The following is a 16481-nucleotide window of genomic DNA, read 5'->3' as shown; positions in this document are numbered from 1 at the left end:
AAATGCCCGGGAACATCTCTGCGGCCCCCACCTGGCCACGCCCAGCGATGGGAAACCCACCATGCCCAGAGCCCGGCGCCTGCAACAGTCCTGCCTTACTTTGAGCTAAATTTGCCTCCTCGCGATTTGCCTTTTGGAAACATCCTCAGTCTTACCTTTTTTTACTTCAGGTCAACCCAGGAACAACTGGAACTCTGTGTGCCCCACGTCTGTTTATATATTTGTGCAGGCATTTATTTGACCAAATGCTTCCGGAACTTATTTATTTCAAACACCTAAGTTCATGGGACACCAAGATAGAGATACAGGCCCTGCCATGAGGGGACTCCCAGTCAAGCGGGAAGAGACGGTGAGAAGTCAAAACCCAATAAGAATACACAGATAGAGGATAAACATGTCCATTTATGGACTCAACAAGTATTCACTAAGAATGGACGGTGCCAGAGAAGGTGCTAAGCCGCGCTCACAGTCGTAAACCAAAGAGATGTGGCTCCCACACTCATGGAGCAGAGAACTGTGCAGCTCAGACTGGCCCGAGGGGTGCTGATCCCAGACACACCTGTGTCGGGAAGAACGGCCTGAAGACAGCCACGCAGATATAAGAACCAGCTCTATTACAGCTGTTTTCCATCCCCCCATGTGGTGGTAGTTCTTGGATAGGGGCCGGTTCAACAGCGTTCCTCCTGAAGTCGCTGGTAGGGAACTGAACTAGAGCACAAGGAGGATGCTCAAGGGGTGTTCTCAGCGCCCTTCTGCAGCCGGTCACCCTCCAGCGCACAGGTCAGGTCAGAAGGACTGCCCAGGAGGGGGCCACGTCCTCCGTGCTGCCGCCTGGGCAGGGAGGGTTATTTGGAAAGGTGGCTCAGACTCAACTTCAACACGGCCACTGGCACCAAGAATCGGAGAGAAGCTGATTGATGATATTGGACAAGTGAGACAAACAGAAGTGGTCAGGAGGAGGAGACAGGACACATGATAAACCAGCCAGAAGATAGTGGGTCAGATGGTATTCTTTGATTTTTTTTTGGGGGGGGGGGAATCTAATACATTTGTAATGTAATTTAAGGGGGATTCATGAAGTATCACAGCCTACCTCAGACCCCAATTTAAGAACCCCTGAGCAAGGGTCTCAGCTATTAGATTCCTTTGCCACATGAGCTGTATAATTTTGGGGTGGGGTGGGGTACTGGGGTGGGAGCCCAGCGCTATTTTACACTGGGCTACATCCTAACCTTTTTATTTTTCATTTTGAGACAGGTTCTTACCATGTTACCGAGGCTGACTTTGAACCTGCCGCCTTCCTGCCTCAGACTCTCGAGCCTCTGGGATGATTGGCATGAGCCACTGTGCCCGGAGAGCTATGTATTCCCCCCCCCCCCATACAAGGGATTGAACGCAGGGGTGCTTAATAACCGAGCCACATCTCCAGCACTTTTAATTTTTTATTTTTAGACAGGGTCTCTCTAAATTGCTTAGTGCCTCCCTTTTGCAGAGGCTCTTTGAACTCTCAATCCTCCCTCCTCCACCTCTCAAGCAGCTGGGATGACAGGTGTGTACCACCATGCCTGGGTGGGCTATGCATTTTTTAACATGGGAAAAAAGCAACTCTGGCTATTGGTCCAGAGCAGAATAGGTGGGGGGGGGGTTACTACACACAGACGTGGGCCGTGGACCTGCAGCCCACCAGGGCACTCGGGTCTATTTCTCAGCATGGCTCTGGGAGAACGGCATCTTATCCCCAGGCTGCTCTGAGTCACAACGCAACTTGGTACTTCAAATTTGTAGTTATGAAGGACAAGCTAGATAGTAAGGACATTGCTAAGCTAAAAATAGAAACATCAGCTGATGAAATGATTTTAAAAAAGAAAAGGTTTGAACTTGAACATTTTCCCAAAATGTCTTAGGCCTATAGCAAGCCACTGTATCTAAGTAACTGAAATAGGAGGATTCAAAAGGGGGTAACAATGGGTTATTTAAATTTGTTATTTTGAATATTTTGGGCTTCATAATAATCCTCCTAAGTTATATCATCTTATAATCATCATTTAGGGGTCATGAAGGAACTAAAGATATGAGATTGCCTTTTAAAAGGGAAAGTAATATGGGGCATAGAACTGAATCTTGTTGCCAAAAGATTTCCAGTTTAGTTAAACATACACCACACACACACATACACACACACACACACACACACACACACACAGACTTGTGAACCACAAACATCAACTGTGTTATAATTACCTTTTAAGACCATGACGTAATCTTGAGTTTCTACTAGTACCAGTGATAAGCTGAGAAAAGAGCAGGCAGATGGTGTCCTCCTGCCCTGGTTTCTTTATCTACCTCAAGATGGCTTTAAAAGAAGTCAGACCTCTATTTTGAGGCAACCCGTCCTTACCTCCCCCTGCTGGCTGATGATGGGGACTGCGTACTGAAGCTTCACGTCACAGAACAGGCACTCCAGGAACACGTTGGCCACGCCGATCAGGTTGTGGTTCTCCTGGGCTTCGTAAAAAGGGTCCCCTCGCTTCCCGTAGAGCCTCTTGGCCTGAGCAGTAGGGAGGGCAGGCGGTGGGTGGGCAGGAGACAAGACATCAGCTTTGTATTATTTAAAAACAGCATTAGAAAAAAAAATCATGCTTTAAGGAAGCTTTAGTGGAAACAAATAAGTAAAAGAAGAATCATGTTCACGTCATACAACAGAATCAGCATGTGAGATGGGCTTCCTTGTTGGGAACTAAGGAACCGCATGGAGGATTCTCAGCTGCTGCCTCATCTTCTCCTTCACAGCCACCTGCAGTTTCTCCACCCCACATTTCTGCTTTGCCTGTGGTCTTTGCCATGCCTTCTCTTCTATTACTAACCTCCAAAACAATGGATTACGTGCACAAAAGTCACTCTTCCAAGCCCACCCAGCCAAGGCCACCCCTAGGGGCACATGCACACACGATGAATGCAAAACCCGTGCTGCCTCTAGACAAACCAATTTTCAGGACACCGACACGACAGCACAGGTCCAATTCTGTCCCGTTCACGTGACTTGAAATGAGACAGTGCCTATCATGCTATGCTACTGCCGCTACTAAAACTCTTTCAAAATCACTTTTGTTTTTCCCTAGTGTCACGGGTGTGCGTGCATGTGTGCTTGGGAGCACGTGTATGTGCATGTGGGTTTCTGGTGATGACATCATCTGTGGTCTTGGCATTTGATGTGACCAAATTTCCTTTACGTGTTGTCCTTTTACCTCAGGGACATTCTCCTTCCATTCTTGATAGAGGTCTCTCATGTCAATTAGCTTGTTCTCCAGCTTCTCAATGGTCCAAACTTGGGTGCTCTTCCCCTTTCTCCTCACTTGAATAGCAGGCTCACTCACTATCGCACCTCTCTGCAGGACGAAGAAAATCAACAAAATGAACATTGCAGCTTTTTAAAATTGTTAAATCCTACACACACACACTCACACTAAAGTAAAGAGTTTGCAGAACACATAAAATGTATATAAAAAAAGATAATATTCTCATCATGCTAAGTGAAATAAGCCAATCCCCCAAAACCAAAAGCCCCATGTTTGTTATGCAGATTCTAATTCACAATTGGGGTGGGGTGCGGTGGGAAAAATAGAGTTACTTTAGGAGTGAGGGGAGGGGAGGGAGTATGGTGGTAGGAAGGACAGTGGACTATGTAACTATATGACTGGTGGGATTCTACATCATGTATAACTAGAAGAACGAGAAATTATACTCCATTACATGATATATCAAAGTGCATTTTACTGTCAGGTATAACTAATTAAAACAAATAAAAAATTTTAAAAAAGCTAACATTCTCTTACCTAGGAAATACTGCAGTTTATTTTCTATCTTCTATGCACACCCATGCACACACTTGTCATTTATCTTTCTGTTATTTATTTGGTACTAGGGATTAAACCCTGGGGTGGTTAACCATGAGCCATATTCCCAGCTCTTTTTATTTTTTCATTTTGAGAGTCTTGCTAAGTTACCTAGCAACTCACTAGTTGCTGAGGCTGGTCTTGAACTTGTGATCTTCCTACCTCAGGCTCCCCAATCACTGTGATTACAGGCGTGTGCAACCACACCTGGCTATACTTTTCATTTTTATTATAACCAGGATCAAACAAAATATATCATATCCCAATTCTCTCCTTGTTTTTACATTGTTATTATTTTCTTAATATTCTTCACAAACGTGATTTTTAATGGCAACACAGCAGACCACCATTTGGACTTACCACACATGACTGATTATTCTGTTGTTGAACATCAAGGCTGTTTCAAGTTTTCACTACTACAAAGGCCACCGGACACAGCAACTGTGTATACGAAGGACATAAAACTACATACCCTTCTAGGCCTATGTACTCAGAACTACTGGGTCAAAAAACTACAACCTCGCAAGACCAATGAGGTGCTCCCTGACCCCCTTCCTCACTAGCTTCCTGGATTGAAAACAAATGGATGAAGGGCTGTTTTCTTTCCAGTTTCCGCTTACAGGAAGAATTCCCCAAGTTGAAATGACAGGAAACCTCCGTTCCTCCTAGGTTTCACTCTTTAAAAGGTATTGTAACAAAATACAGATGGCCCCCATTTCAGGAGGGGACGTTTCTGTGCAAGGGGAACGCAGACATGATCACTTAAGTATGCTTCTGTCAGTAGGAAAGTATTTAAATTACAATTCCTTCAGCCGCCCAAACCCTGCAGATCCAGCTTAGAGCATATCTAAAGGGTTTGTTTAAGGAGCATTCTTACCTGGAGAGGGGTACAAAGGAAGGCTTAAAAAGGAATGAACACCTTGGGTCACATCAGGATCTCCCGAAGGTGATCTGGGGATTTTAGCTCACGGTGCTGCTGACCACCGTACGACCCGCTCTCCTTCTTTCGGGACAACCTTACCTTTCTGTTGGCACTGAGGTTTGCAGCAGGGATCTGGAGAGTCACTTGGTAATCAGTGAGTTTGCTCATTTCTTCAGCTAAGAAGTTTGCTTCCCGCACCAGGGTATTAGCTTTGACCAGCTGCTCTCGTAGTTTGGCCAGGCTCTGCCGGAAGAGCTCATCCCTGTGGGGTCACAGACAAGGAAATGAGCTCATCTAAAACAAAACCATAAACCTGTTTGTAAGTGAGTGGACTCATTAGAAAACGGAGAAAACTTCTTTTAGACAAAATTTTCCAACCTGTTTGACCAAGTCCCCTCTGACCCCTCCAGCCCATGCCTGGGTCATCTCCTGGAATCACAGCTGGGGTCAAAGCTGCAGGGGCACAGAAGTAAAACCCAGGTTTGGGGGCCGGGGTGGTCGCTCAGTGGTCGAGCGTTTGCTTAGCAGGAGTGAGTAAGGTCCTGGGTTCAACCCATAGCAGCAAAAAAAAGAAAGTTATGTTTAAAAAACTACCCGATTTTGACATGAGGATTTAATTTTTTTTTTTTTTGAGTAAAGAAAAAGAAATGATGGTTATGACTTTTGTGTGCTGCAGGCTGGCAGAGGCGGGGGTGTTGGGTTGGGAGGTGAGAGACCTGGAGTTAGAAGAAGAAAGAAACTGAGGATTTCTTCAGCTGGTAAAGGTCACCGTCTCTGCAGCAGCGGGGATTCTTTTTTCAACTATACACAATAGCACTTGGTGATAAAAAGCTTCTCCAGCCACCTGACTCGGTCAAAACCTCATGACTGGCTCTCACAGCTCCACATCTTTTGCCTCCACATCTGTCACAGTTAGGACTTTTCATTTACCTGCATTAATTACTTGATTAGGCTGTAAGTGCCCCTCGGGCAGGGACGATGTCCTTTTTGTTTCCGCTACACTTAGTTCCTGGCCAAGTGTACGGCCCAGCAGAAGACACTTAAAAAGACCCACTGCATGGAAGAAACGCACACTCCTGGATTTCGCTTTTGAATCTGGGTTCAAAGATAAACCAGATGCACGACTGCTCTGTGCCCAGAGTGGAGGGCTTCTTTTCTACCCTTCACATGCCCCATCCTTCCTGGGAGAAGATGAGCTCAGAACACACAGTTCTGCTCCTTTCTCGCCCCCTGGCAGGCGACATAGGAGGCACACTGGAGAGTGTGCACATCCCCAGGATGGTTCCAGAAGGACATGTCCATTTCCAGGCGCCCACCCTGGCTCTCGCAGTAAGCTTGGTCTCTTCTCTTTCCCACAACATCCCGAGCCCTGTTGATGCTTCTCTGAAGCATTCCTAAGCCCATCTCTGCTTCTTCAGTTCCCTTCTCTACAGGGCATTCTCCTGCCTCTGCCAGGCCACTCTCTGGCTCAAAATCTAGCAGGGATGCTCTTCTCCCAGGGGATAAATCTCAGACATTCACGTCTGTAGGTCTCCCACAGGTTGTAATAGTTTTAAAATTAATTCTCCACGCTTCTCTATAAATCACCATCTAGACTAAACAAAACAGTGCCGCCTTCCCCAAACATCTCCATTGCTTTCTATCTGTTCATGCCAACCCACACCTGTCCGGGGACCTCTGACTGGGACAAGGGCTATAGCTTAGTGAGAGTGGACATGCTTAGCATGGGGATTGAACCCAGAGCCTCCCACTGCTTAGGAAGGAAGGAAGGAAGGAAGGGAGGGAGGGAAGGAAAGAAAATAAGAGAGGGAGATGAGGAAGGAAAAGAAATGCCCTTCTCTGCTTTCTACCTGTTCAAACTCCATGTTCCAAACTCACTTGAAATCTTGCTTTCTCCTTGAAAATCTCTGCAGAAGACTCCACATGGCTGGGGTCTCATCCTCCACTAAAAGGACCATCACCCTTACCATGCCCTTGCCCACAGGGCGACCACACACTTCCTAGCCACGTCAACAAACTCACACGACCAACACAGACGGTATCTACTTGTTCCCTACCAAGGGACATGGTTCGACGCACTAGAGACACTTCCATGAACAGAACAGATTCCCTGTCCACAGGACGCATTTTCCAGTGGAGGAGACAGAAACCAGATAAATAAATAAATATAAAGTCACTGCCTTTCCGACTGTGGAATGAAACCGTTCCGTAGCCTCCAGTTATGATTCAAGTTTTCATATCACTGTCTGGCTCCACATTACATCCCACGTGTACAGAGAGCATCTGAAGCTTTCTCTGCAGCTCTGGAACATACTTGATCCTCTGCTACAACATGGATGTGGACAGGAGGCTCAGCCTCTCATCACCAGCCACACTTCTTCACCTGGTGAAACCCCATGAAAGCGAGACGACAATCCTGCTTATCATTCTGAATGACATTCCCCAGATATCTGCTTTTCCAGTCTTTCTTAAGAATCTAAGTCCCAGTGCCTCTTGCCTCCAAGAAGACCCACTCTCTCCCTCAAGAGTCTCCCCCTTCCCTTTCTCATCCCTTCTAATAAACTCAGGCCTGTTACTCTGGAGGGGAAAAAAAAATTAAGGGAAGTGAAAAAATTTAGATAATTAACTGAAGGATGCTATAATTAAAGGCAAATCCACTTTCTCTATCAGGTACCTTTCTTGTCTTTAATACTCTTGACTGAACAGAAAGGGCATCAATGGGTATAATTATACCCAAACCTTCAAAAGCTGGCTACCTGCTCACAGTAGATGTGGGAAAGGTGGCTCTTGGGAAAGCGCCACTGGGTCACTTTTGTCAGCTTCTCCCAGGGACAGGAAAATAAAGAGTAACACTGACACTTGATGAGCCTTCACAGCCGGGCATAGGGACAGATGAGTCAGCAGCCCCTGGGAAGACACAACCGACTCCTTTCTCCTGGCTTGGCACAGCCCGGCACCAGAGCACCTGGAGACGCGGTGCAGGGCGCGCTCCCCTTCTCTGGGCCCAGCTCCCTGGATGGGGCTCCTGTCCAGCCTGTCACTACCAGGGACAGATGCGGAATGTGTGGGCCAGAGTCAAGGCTCCTGAGTCAGACTGCCCTGGCTCCAACCCCACAGCTCAGTTTACCAGCTAAATGACCTTGGGCAAGCCCGAGCCTCAGTTTCCTCCTGTGTAAGAGAGTGAGCACAGCAAAAGACAATGGCAGGTGACGATGACAAGAGGGAAGGTAGAGCACTCGGTGCCCAGAGCACAGTAAATACTCTGCAAAACCTCTGTTGTTAATTATAACACAGGATTTGTCCAGGAGTGTAGACAGACCTGGATTTAAGCTCTGGCTTTTCTACTTACTAGGTAATGGGAGTTTATAAAGCAGGAATAAGCTGGGAGTGGTGGCACATGCCTGTAATCCCAGAGGCACAGGAGGCTGAGGCAGGAGGATCTTAAGTTTGAGGTCAGCTTCATCAATTTAGCAAGGCCCTAAGCAACTTAGCAAGACCCTGTCTCTAAATAAAAAAATTAGAAGGACTAGGAATGTGGCTCAGTGGTAAAGTACCCCAGGGTTCAATTTCTGGTAAAAAAATATATATATATCAAAAAAAAGGGCAGGAATAATAGTTCCTATGCACAGTGCTGTTGGGAGTGTTGAGTAAAATTAGCACCATGCCTAGATTGTGGTGTGAACACAACGGAAATCAGTGTTAATTTACTGTCTCACTGTGGTGGCCGTCATTATTATCATTTCTTCCACCACTGCCTCCTTTGAGAGGTCTGATATAATCATTTTAAGTCTTATGTCTTGAAAATTCACATTTAGATTTCTCTACCCTGAAGTTAAATTTGAATAGAATCAAAAGTTTCTCTACCTTGAGGTTAAATTTGAATAGAATTAAAAGTAAAATAAATAAAAAAGAAGAATCTGCTTTTTGTTAAAGACTTATTCCAACTCATCCTCTTTCAACACTGAGCAGCGTGGGCCTTCTACACTGGCTCCTTGTTCAGAAGGGTAAAGTGTGGGGTCTTTCTCGGGGTGTGCTGCGGCCCACACACCCGACACATCTGGGGTGGATGGTGTCTCTGAAAGGAAAAGCCACTGCCCAGCAAACTAGGTGCCCCTTGGGCAGGCCTCACGAGCCCCTGGCGCCTGGCCCTGGGCCGCCTGCCCGCCAGCTCTTACCTCTCCTCTGCCCACTGGGTCACCTTCTGCTGGGCGGTCTGGCTGCTGTAGGACAGGCGGTCGGGGCCGCTGCTCGGGGGCTGCCGCTCGGGGGAGAGCTGTTGGCGCAGCTGCTCCAGCTCCCGCTCGTACATGAGTCGCTGCTCCTCCAGGGCGCTTCTCTTCTCTTCCAGGTACTGCTTCTCCAAGACCTGGACCACATTTTGAACTGGGTCTGGGGAGTCAAGAGACAAGGCAAGTGTCTTGAGTGGAGGCTGAGGCAACATCCAGGCAGCCTGCCGGGGCTGCTGCGGCTAGAGCCGTCACCTGCCCAGGTCCTCGCCCACAGTCCCCTTCTGTGAGATGCCTACGGGCTCACAGGTCAACTCCTCTCCGTTTCCTTTTTAATAGCATTTTGGATAAATGCCTCTTAGGTACACATTCTTCACATCCACCCCGTGACTGCCTTCATGTTCGGACAGATCACCCATCTCCTCCCAGCAGGTGGGGGAGGAGACGGGATGTGATCCTAGCCCTTGAGAAGAACATCATGAAACCCAGGCAGCGCCACAGATAATGGGATCTTTGCTGACTTGGTTCCTCGGCACCTCTAACTTCGATGTGAGTATGTCAAAGGGTTTATGATTTCTACTACATACCTCACTACTCTTGAATTTCTCTAAGAGGAGAGGAAACCGAAAAATCACAGCATGTGTTTGAAAATATGGATCGAGTATATGGTCTGGCCGTTTCTGAGGTGGCAATAGCTAATACGGTCATTAATTTGCAAAGCTAACAAAACCTGCACCTGCCATCTTGCTGATCCAGGTCTGAGCTCCCATACGTGTGCACAAGGGTAGACACACAGATGGACTGCTCAAAGGGGCCATGTGATGACTAGTGGTGGCTGTGGTATAGGTAGGATTTGAGCCCAATGAGATGACTGGCTGGGCAGGACATGAGCAGGCAATGACCAAGGAGCTGGGTGCCATGGAGACAGATGAAGGCGCTGACCACATGCACCAAGGTACAGGCATCCCATGGGGGCAGAGTGGCCTACAGGGGAGTGTGCCAGACCACCTCATGGGAGAGCAAGACCTCACCACTGTGGTGAACGCCTCCGGAAAGGACACGGAAGCAAGAGGAGATCACTTCTAGACCTGCCTGGAACATAATTCCCCCTGTGCATCTATGCACTGGCCTGTATTCAGCGCACTATGTTGTATACCACACTTTAGTTCTCAGTTCAATTTACCAGAAAGAAGCTGGAAGTTAAAGTGATGCAGGAGGGAGCTTTGTATCATCTGATTATGGCACCGACTGACTTTTCCAAAATACCCCATCAGGTTGTGAAATAAACACGTAAATTGTACCGATTTTTTATATTAGCGTTAGGAGAAAAGGTAACATGCTAACTTTAAAAAAATGAGGTTAAGTAATACAAAACAGAAAGAAGCAAATTTTTTTAAAGTCACAAGATACACTCAGTATGGTGAGTTGTTTTAATGAAACACAGTGGCAAAATTAACTCTACCAGCTACATCTCAAGCAGAGGACTCCTGCCCAGCATGCGGCCATCTCTTGAAAGCCTTACAAAAGCCCCCAGGTGGATTTCATCCTGGTTTAAAGATGAAGAAGTTGGGACTCACAAAGTTTAAGTAGCTACCTAACATCACAGAGCTAATAACTGATAGAGATAGGTTTGAAGTTCAGGGGACTAACTAGCGGATTGGCTGGGTATTAACTTGGTAAATAAAATGTCTTATTCTTACCCACAATGTTTTGCTTAGAATCAAGCACTCTGTTAAAAAGCACACTCTTGAAAAAGAGAAAAAAACATATACCATTCTTTCCTGACATAAAATTCACCACCTTAAAAAGCAGAATAGTTTCATAGAGAAATTGCACTCTTAGGGTTTTCACTGCTGCTCAGGGGCCACACGACTCTGCACTCCTCCCTCTGAGCCTCAGTGGCTAGCCTTAGAGGCCTTGCCCCAGGGAAGGGCTTTTGTGGAAACCCCTTTCTCGCAGACATTTGTGATAACTCCCTCTCCCCAAAGCGACCTGTATCAAGCCTCTGCCACAATTCTGCACCTTCGTAAGTCAATCATCTTGACCAACAAGGCCATTGACTCTATGATATGGCCCCGAACAGAAGCCAAAGACCATGTGGCCTGTTCTCCAGTGACTGGATTGAATATTAGAAGATTATCCAGTTTATGTTTTCCCGTCATTTTCCTCCTTTTAAATTTTCTTTGTGATGGTGAAGTTGTCACCCGGCGTCCTGTGCATGCTGGGCAAGCATTCTGCCACTGAGCCCTCTCTGTGGCTCTTGAATGAACTGTTTTAAAATTCAGTGAGCCTAGTGCCTCAGGCCAAGATACCAGAGAGCTAAGTCTTTGAGGAAGAGAGAAGGACCACAGTGATTGGGGGGATATAGAGCTCTCTCTTCCTCACCAGTTTGTGATTTCCCAGGTAGGAAATACAAAATGAGCCCAGACCAATCAATCCTGCAGAGAATGGAAGAGAGGATGATAGTGGCAGTGGTGTCGGCAGAAACCCTTCTTATGTATTCACCTAAGAAAAAGTATTAGAATTAACTTGCACCAACATGGCCGGAGCACTGATGGGAGGGGAGTAACCCTAGAGAAAAGTGAAACCTTTGAGTCTTAGGTGGAATGATTGGCTCCTGACCCCTGCTGGCCCCTTAACAGTTCTTTACTTTAGAACTAGCTAGAAATTAGGAAAAGAGGTATTTTTTGTTTTTTGTCCTAGTGTGCAACTCGCTTCTGTGCCAGGAGCCTACAGGCCCAGAGGCCAGGTTCAGGGCCACAGGATGCTCTGGCATGGGACACCATGAGAGGCCCAGGGGATGCGGCTGCCGTTAATCCAAATCCATGCGTAAGATGAGTGTTAATTCCTATTGGAACCCTTGGGCAGAAGGCACCATTGTTGATGGGAATGAGATTTTTCTTTTACTTTAAATTCTAAAGGATTGGGTTTTAGATCAGTTTTTCCTCTGGAGACCCAGACGCCTTACTCTCCTGTATCACCAGGATAGTGGAGGGGAGTGCATTTCTGGAAGCACCAGGCCCTGCTGTATTGCTCCTGGGTACCACCAGTCACCTTTGTCGGTGCTCTTGGACATGGGGACAAGAGTGTCAAGGAACTTTAACCACTGATGAGGTAGTGGAGCCGGGACAGGGAGGGGCAGGACAAAACTGAAAAGAACATTTTCCAGTCAAGAACAGAGTACATAGCCAGTCCTGGTCGGGGACACCCATGATCCCAGCAGCTCAGGAGGCTGAGGCAGGTTCAAGGCCAGACTCAGCAACTTAGTGAGCCTCTTGTCTCCAAGTAAAAACTTTAAAAAGGGGCTGGGGATATAGAGCTCAGAGGTAGAGTGCTTGCCTAGCACGGGACAGGCCCTAGGCTTGATCCCCTAAACCACGAGGGGGCAGGGAGAGAGAACACAGAGCACCTCTCTCAGGCAGAAAGCTCCAGCTTCTTGCTGATGTCAATCAGATTCGGCCAAAGCGGCAGCACAAGCACCAGACAGCAGCCCTGCGGAACCGCAGCCAAGCCCCGCATGCTGAGGCCAACTGGCTAAGAACCTCTGTCCCACTGTTTGTGGAGGAGCTTCGTCTGGAACCACACGAGAGGGAAGAGAATCTTCAAATAGGACCACCAGGGGGATGACCACCAGGCAGACAGGCTTACCATCGGGAAGCCACCTAGCAGCAGAGCGGAAGGCGGTGAATGCCATGGGGCCACCAGCCCTGTGGCACGTGCACCAGGGTATGCTGGTGTGCCCTGGAGGCAAGTGCCACTGACCAGTGGATCTGGACACTGGAATAAAGACTGTGACTTTTTTTATTCATCTCTCTTTATTTGATGCACCCCCAATTCTATATGCAGAACCCCCAATTCCATATGCCAGAGGTCCAGCCATGCCAACCTCCTCCGGAGGCTTCTTCCAAGCGGGAGTGAGAAAGTCACTCTCTCAGGGAAGAGTTCCACTGTGAATAACAGTGCTGCCCAGGGTCCTGTCGGGTACAGGCTGCCTATGTCAGGGTCCTGGAGGCCCCTGGCTCAAGCTGGGGTCCTCAGGCGCCCCAGGAAGAGGCGAGTGGGAGAGTGAGCTTGGCCACACCCACAAAGGACCTTCTCTGGTGCTCCTGAGTGTAGCCCTGAGCTCCTGCTTGGAAACAGGTCTAGTCCCTGCGGTGCCTCTGATGCCAGGCAACAGGAAAACTGTCCTGTCTGGTGTCCCAGGCCCCACGTCTGGGGACTGGAAAACTGGGGACAGGAAGAAGGGGCAGGAAATCAGCAGACAAGGGAAGCCAACTGCAGTGGTTATAAACACACACAGGTGTGCACAGCCCAGAGGGAGAGAAAAGGAATCTGTCCCTTGGGACACAGAGGAGGAACCTTACATGAACACTGAAAACCTTCTGGAAAGAGGGACCCGGCAATACTGCTGCCAGGAGAGGGCCTTCTTCAGAGACCCGAGGCAGACGGGGGCGCAGGTCAACAGGACCTATAAAACTCTTCACAGTCACTGTCATTTGTAATGAGGTTACTTGGGCTTATTTATCAAATAAGCCTTTTGGGGACTTATGGTTTTCAACTGAGTTTATGGTAAAAGGCTATAACTTCTATCTCCCCATTAGATTCTATTAAAAACTCCTGGATTCCCAACGTTTTCTTGGGAAATTTTCACACTCTCATGAGTTCAGAAATGAAAGTCTCAGTCGGGGGCAATTTTGATAAGAAAGGCTGTCGACGTCATTCAGTGAGTACCCGAGAACCAGGGGAAGTTATCGCAGTCTGCTCGGGAACAAGGGGTCTCAAAAAAGCGCCTGCTGGCTTTCTGGTTCTACCCGAGGCAGAAGACCATCCCCAAATCTGCGCACCACGGCCGGCCTCACGTGTCAGGACTAGCAATTTTGTGGGTCTACATTTGAGAAAGACACTTCCCACTTCCCGACTCCTCCCTGAACCCCCGGGGGAAGGCCGTGCCCAGGAGGCTGGAGGCTGGAGTCGGGCCTCACCGTTGCTGTTGAGGGTTTTCATGATGACCTCCATCTGGGCGAACTCGTAGTTGTAGTCGGGCTCCGAGGAAGCCTCGCTGGCGGCGTCCAGGTCATGCTCTGCCGGGCTCGTCTCCTTCTCCAAGTCTTTCAACCAATCTCGCCGCTTCCTCTTCGGTAAGTTGATCCTGTGGGGTTTTCACCGTTGGAGAAAGTCAACTCCTTGGATACTTAAATAGATAACAGAAAGCATGAATCTGAAAATACTAGAGAACGGGAAGATGTTACCTAAAAAAGTGGTTATTTCCCCACAGGATTCTGTCACCGTGCCACAGCTGGGTGGCAGCGCACACAAGAGCACCGTTCACACAGGACCTGAAGAGGCAGAAGGACAAGGTCAGGGGAGCAGAGAAGAAAACGAAAACCAGTGCAGTACTCAAGAGAGATAACTGGGGGAACTGTCTTAGAAAGTGTATTTCAAGTAACAAGGGAAGAAGGAACCAGAGAATTTGTTGTAGAAAAGCACAATCCAGTAATGAAGACCCAGGGCTGCCAGCATCCCCCAGAGAGTGAGTCTCACGTGGCGTGCTCCCAACCAAGACGGAAGCGTACCTGATGGAATATTCGGTCATCATTTGCAAAAACCAAAAATGTGTGGGGCTGGGGTTGTGGCTCAGTGGTAGAGCGCTCACCTAGCAAGTGTGAGGCCCTGGGTTCAATCCTCAGCACCACATTAAAAAAAAATAAAATAAAGGTATTGTGTCCAACTACAACTAAAAAATATATATTTAAAAAAACCTAAAAATGTGTATTAAAGAAACAGCTCAAAACAAAAAGTTTTCATGGTAATTTAAGAACCTTAGGGGAAGGTATAAATAATTAAAGACCAGTCTGTTAAGGGCTGTCAAGTCTGATAAAGGAAAACAATGGACATTATTTTGAGTTTTAATTTTCCAGTAAGTTACTTCTCACATATAATCTCATTGTCTGAGTCCTGTTCTTTCTAGACTTCTAAGGCTCAGAGGGAAATAAGCAGAACTGGAGTTCACACATGCAAGGAATCACCACTCCCCTTCATAGGAATATTTCAACTCTGGTTTTTTGACCATGACAGAGCCGGTGCTCTTCAGTGATACTGTGCCAATTCCCACAAACGGAGAGCAGAGCCTGAGGATTCAGGCATCCTCAGTTCTGATAAAAGAAAGAGGCGGCTGTCCCCTGACAGCAGGCCCCAGGAAAGCGTCATCATTACTTCTTACCTCGCATTTTCTTTTGGAGTAAGAGTGACCTCTCCATCGGAGGCGATATCGATCTCACAGTGCTCAGGCTGAATCCCTATCCCGAAGAGCTGGATATCCTGAGAGGTGTCTGCGCCCACCCTCGTGTGATCCTAGTGGGGTACATCACAGAAGAATGAAAGCCCCGCTTTAAAAAGTGGCTCAGTTAAAATTCATCACAACCAATCTGAATAACGCAACAGCCTGCGTATGACGTTACATGAACGATGCATGGTACCTGGAGTGTCAGGGGTCAAAAGGCCGCCTGAGCACACTATAGTTAAAAAATGTTTAAACGTGATAATAAGGTGAGTCCCAATTATAACCTATTTATTACCATCTGAGTGACCATGAGCCATTTCTCCCTCTGAGCGTAGGTTTCTTTTCCTTTTTATTAGGGTGGGGAAGAGCCAGGATAATATCTATTTGATCTACTTAACTATTGGATAAAATTCTGTTTAGAATCATCCGAATTAACAGTGGGAGTGTTTTGAAAACAGCTAAATAAATTTTAAAACCACTAAAAAGCAGTGTTAAGGAAAGTTGTATCTGTCTATCTACATAAAACTTTTGCGCTTTCATTGGTGCTGGGATGGAACCCAGGTAAGCATGGGCTCTACCGCTGGGCGACACCCCAGCCACGTGTATACATAACATTTAAAATGATGCACATAGCTGTTTTTCTAATATGTATATATGATACAGAGTACTGAAGGTCACGAGTGACACATGGTACAGGTGAGCTGATTTTAAGGTCCCTGAACCTCAGACACACCAGAACTGTAACTCCTGGTGATTCAGTCGCTGTTCATTCGTATGGTAATTTTTTCAACTGTTCTACCAATTATTTAATCCTTATGATAATTATCCTAGTGTGGATCTGGTCTTCCCCCAAAGACTCCTTTGTTGAGACCTTGGTCCTCAGCTGGTGACACTCTGGGAGGTGGTGGGAACTTCAGGAGTGGGGTCTAGTTGGAGGAAGGATGTGACTGGGCACATGCCCTTGAAGGGTATGACCCGGCCCCCGGTTCTGCTTCCAGGTCACCAGGAGCTGAGCAGCTTCGCTCCCCGCCATGATGCTCTTGCCTCAACACAGGCCCAGAAGCAACGGGGCCAAGTGACCAGGGGCCCAAATAAAGGTCCCTTCTCTAAGTTGCTTTCCTCAGGTATTCTGTCACAGTGGTGAAAAGCTGACTACCACA

At 47.4% G+C, this 16481-nt stretch overlaps 1 protein-coding gene across 7 annotated transcripts in view; it reads right to left on the bottom strand.

The window, feature by feature from the left end:
• Nucleotides 1-16481, bottom strand: part of KIF13A (kinesin family member 13A) — a 180101-nt gene that overhangs the window by 38361 nt on the left and 125259 nt on the right. For 5 of the 7 annotated variants that reach the window (XM_081295321.1, XM_081295322.1, XM_081295323.1 and 2 more), the window contains 8 exons: nucleotides 15262-15392; nucleotides 14291-14377; nucleotides 14024-14190; nucleotides 12584-12703; nucleotides 8991-9204; nucleotides 4915-5077; nucleotides 3246-3386; nucleotides 2399-2548 (listed from right to left, as the gene is read on the bottom strand). In XM_081295321.1, the coding sequence (XP_081151447.1) occupies nucleotides 2399-2548; nucleotides 3246-3386; nucleotides 4915-5077; nucleotides 8991-9204; nucleotides 12584-12703; nucleotides 14024-14190; nucleotides 14291-14377; nucleotides 15262-15392 (1173 nt within the window). The remainder of the gene's footprint in view (nucleotides 1-2398; nucleotides 2549-3245; nucleotides 3387-4914; nucleotides 5078-8990; nucleotides 9205-12583; nucleotides 12704-14023; nucleotides 14191-14290; nucleotides 14378-15261; nucleotides 15393-16481) is intronic. The other 2 variants (XM_081295324.1, XM_081295325.1) reach the window with 1 other exon arrangement.

Source organism: Spermophilus citellus (assembly GCF_964194105.1).
Source record: "Spermophilus citellus genome assembly, chromosome: 5".
Lineage (NCBI taxonomy): Eukaryota > Metazoa > Chordata > Mammalia > Rodentia > Sciuridae > Spermophilus > Spermophilus citellus.
Note: the sequence above shows the minus strand (reverse complement) of the source record. Positions and strands in the feature narration are given on the sequence as shown.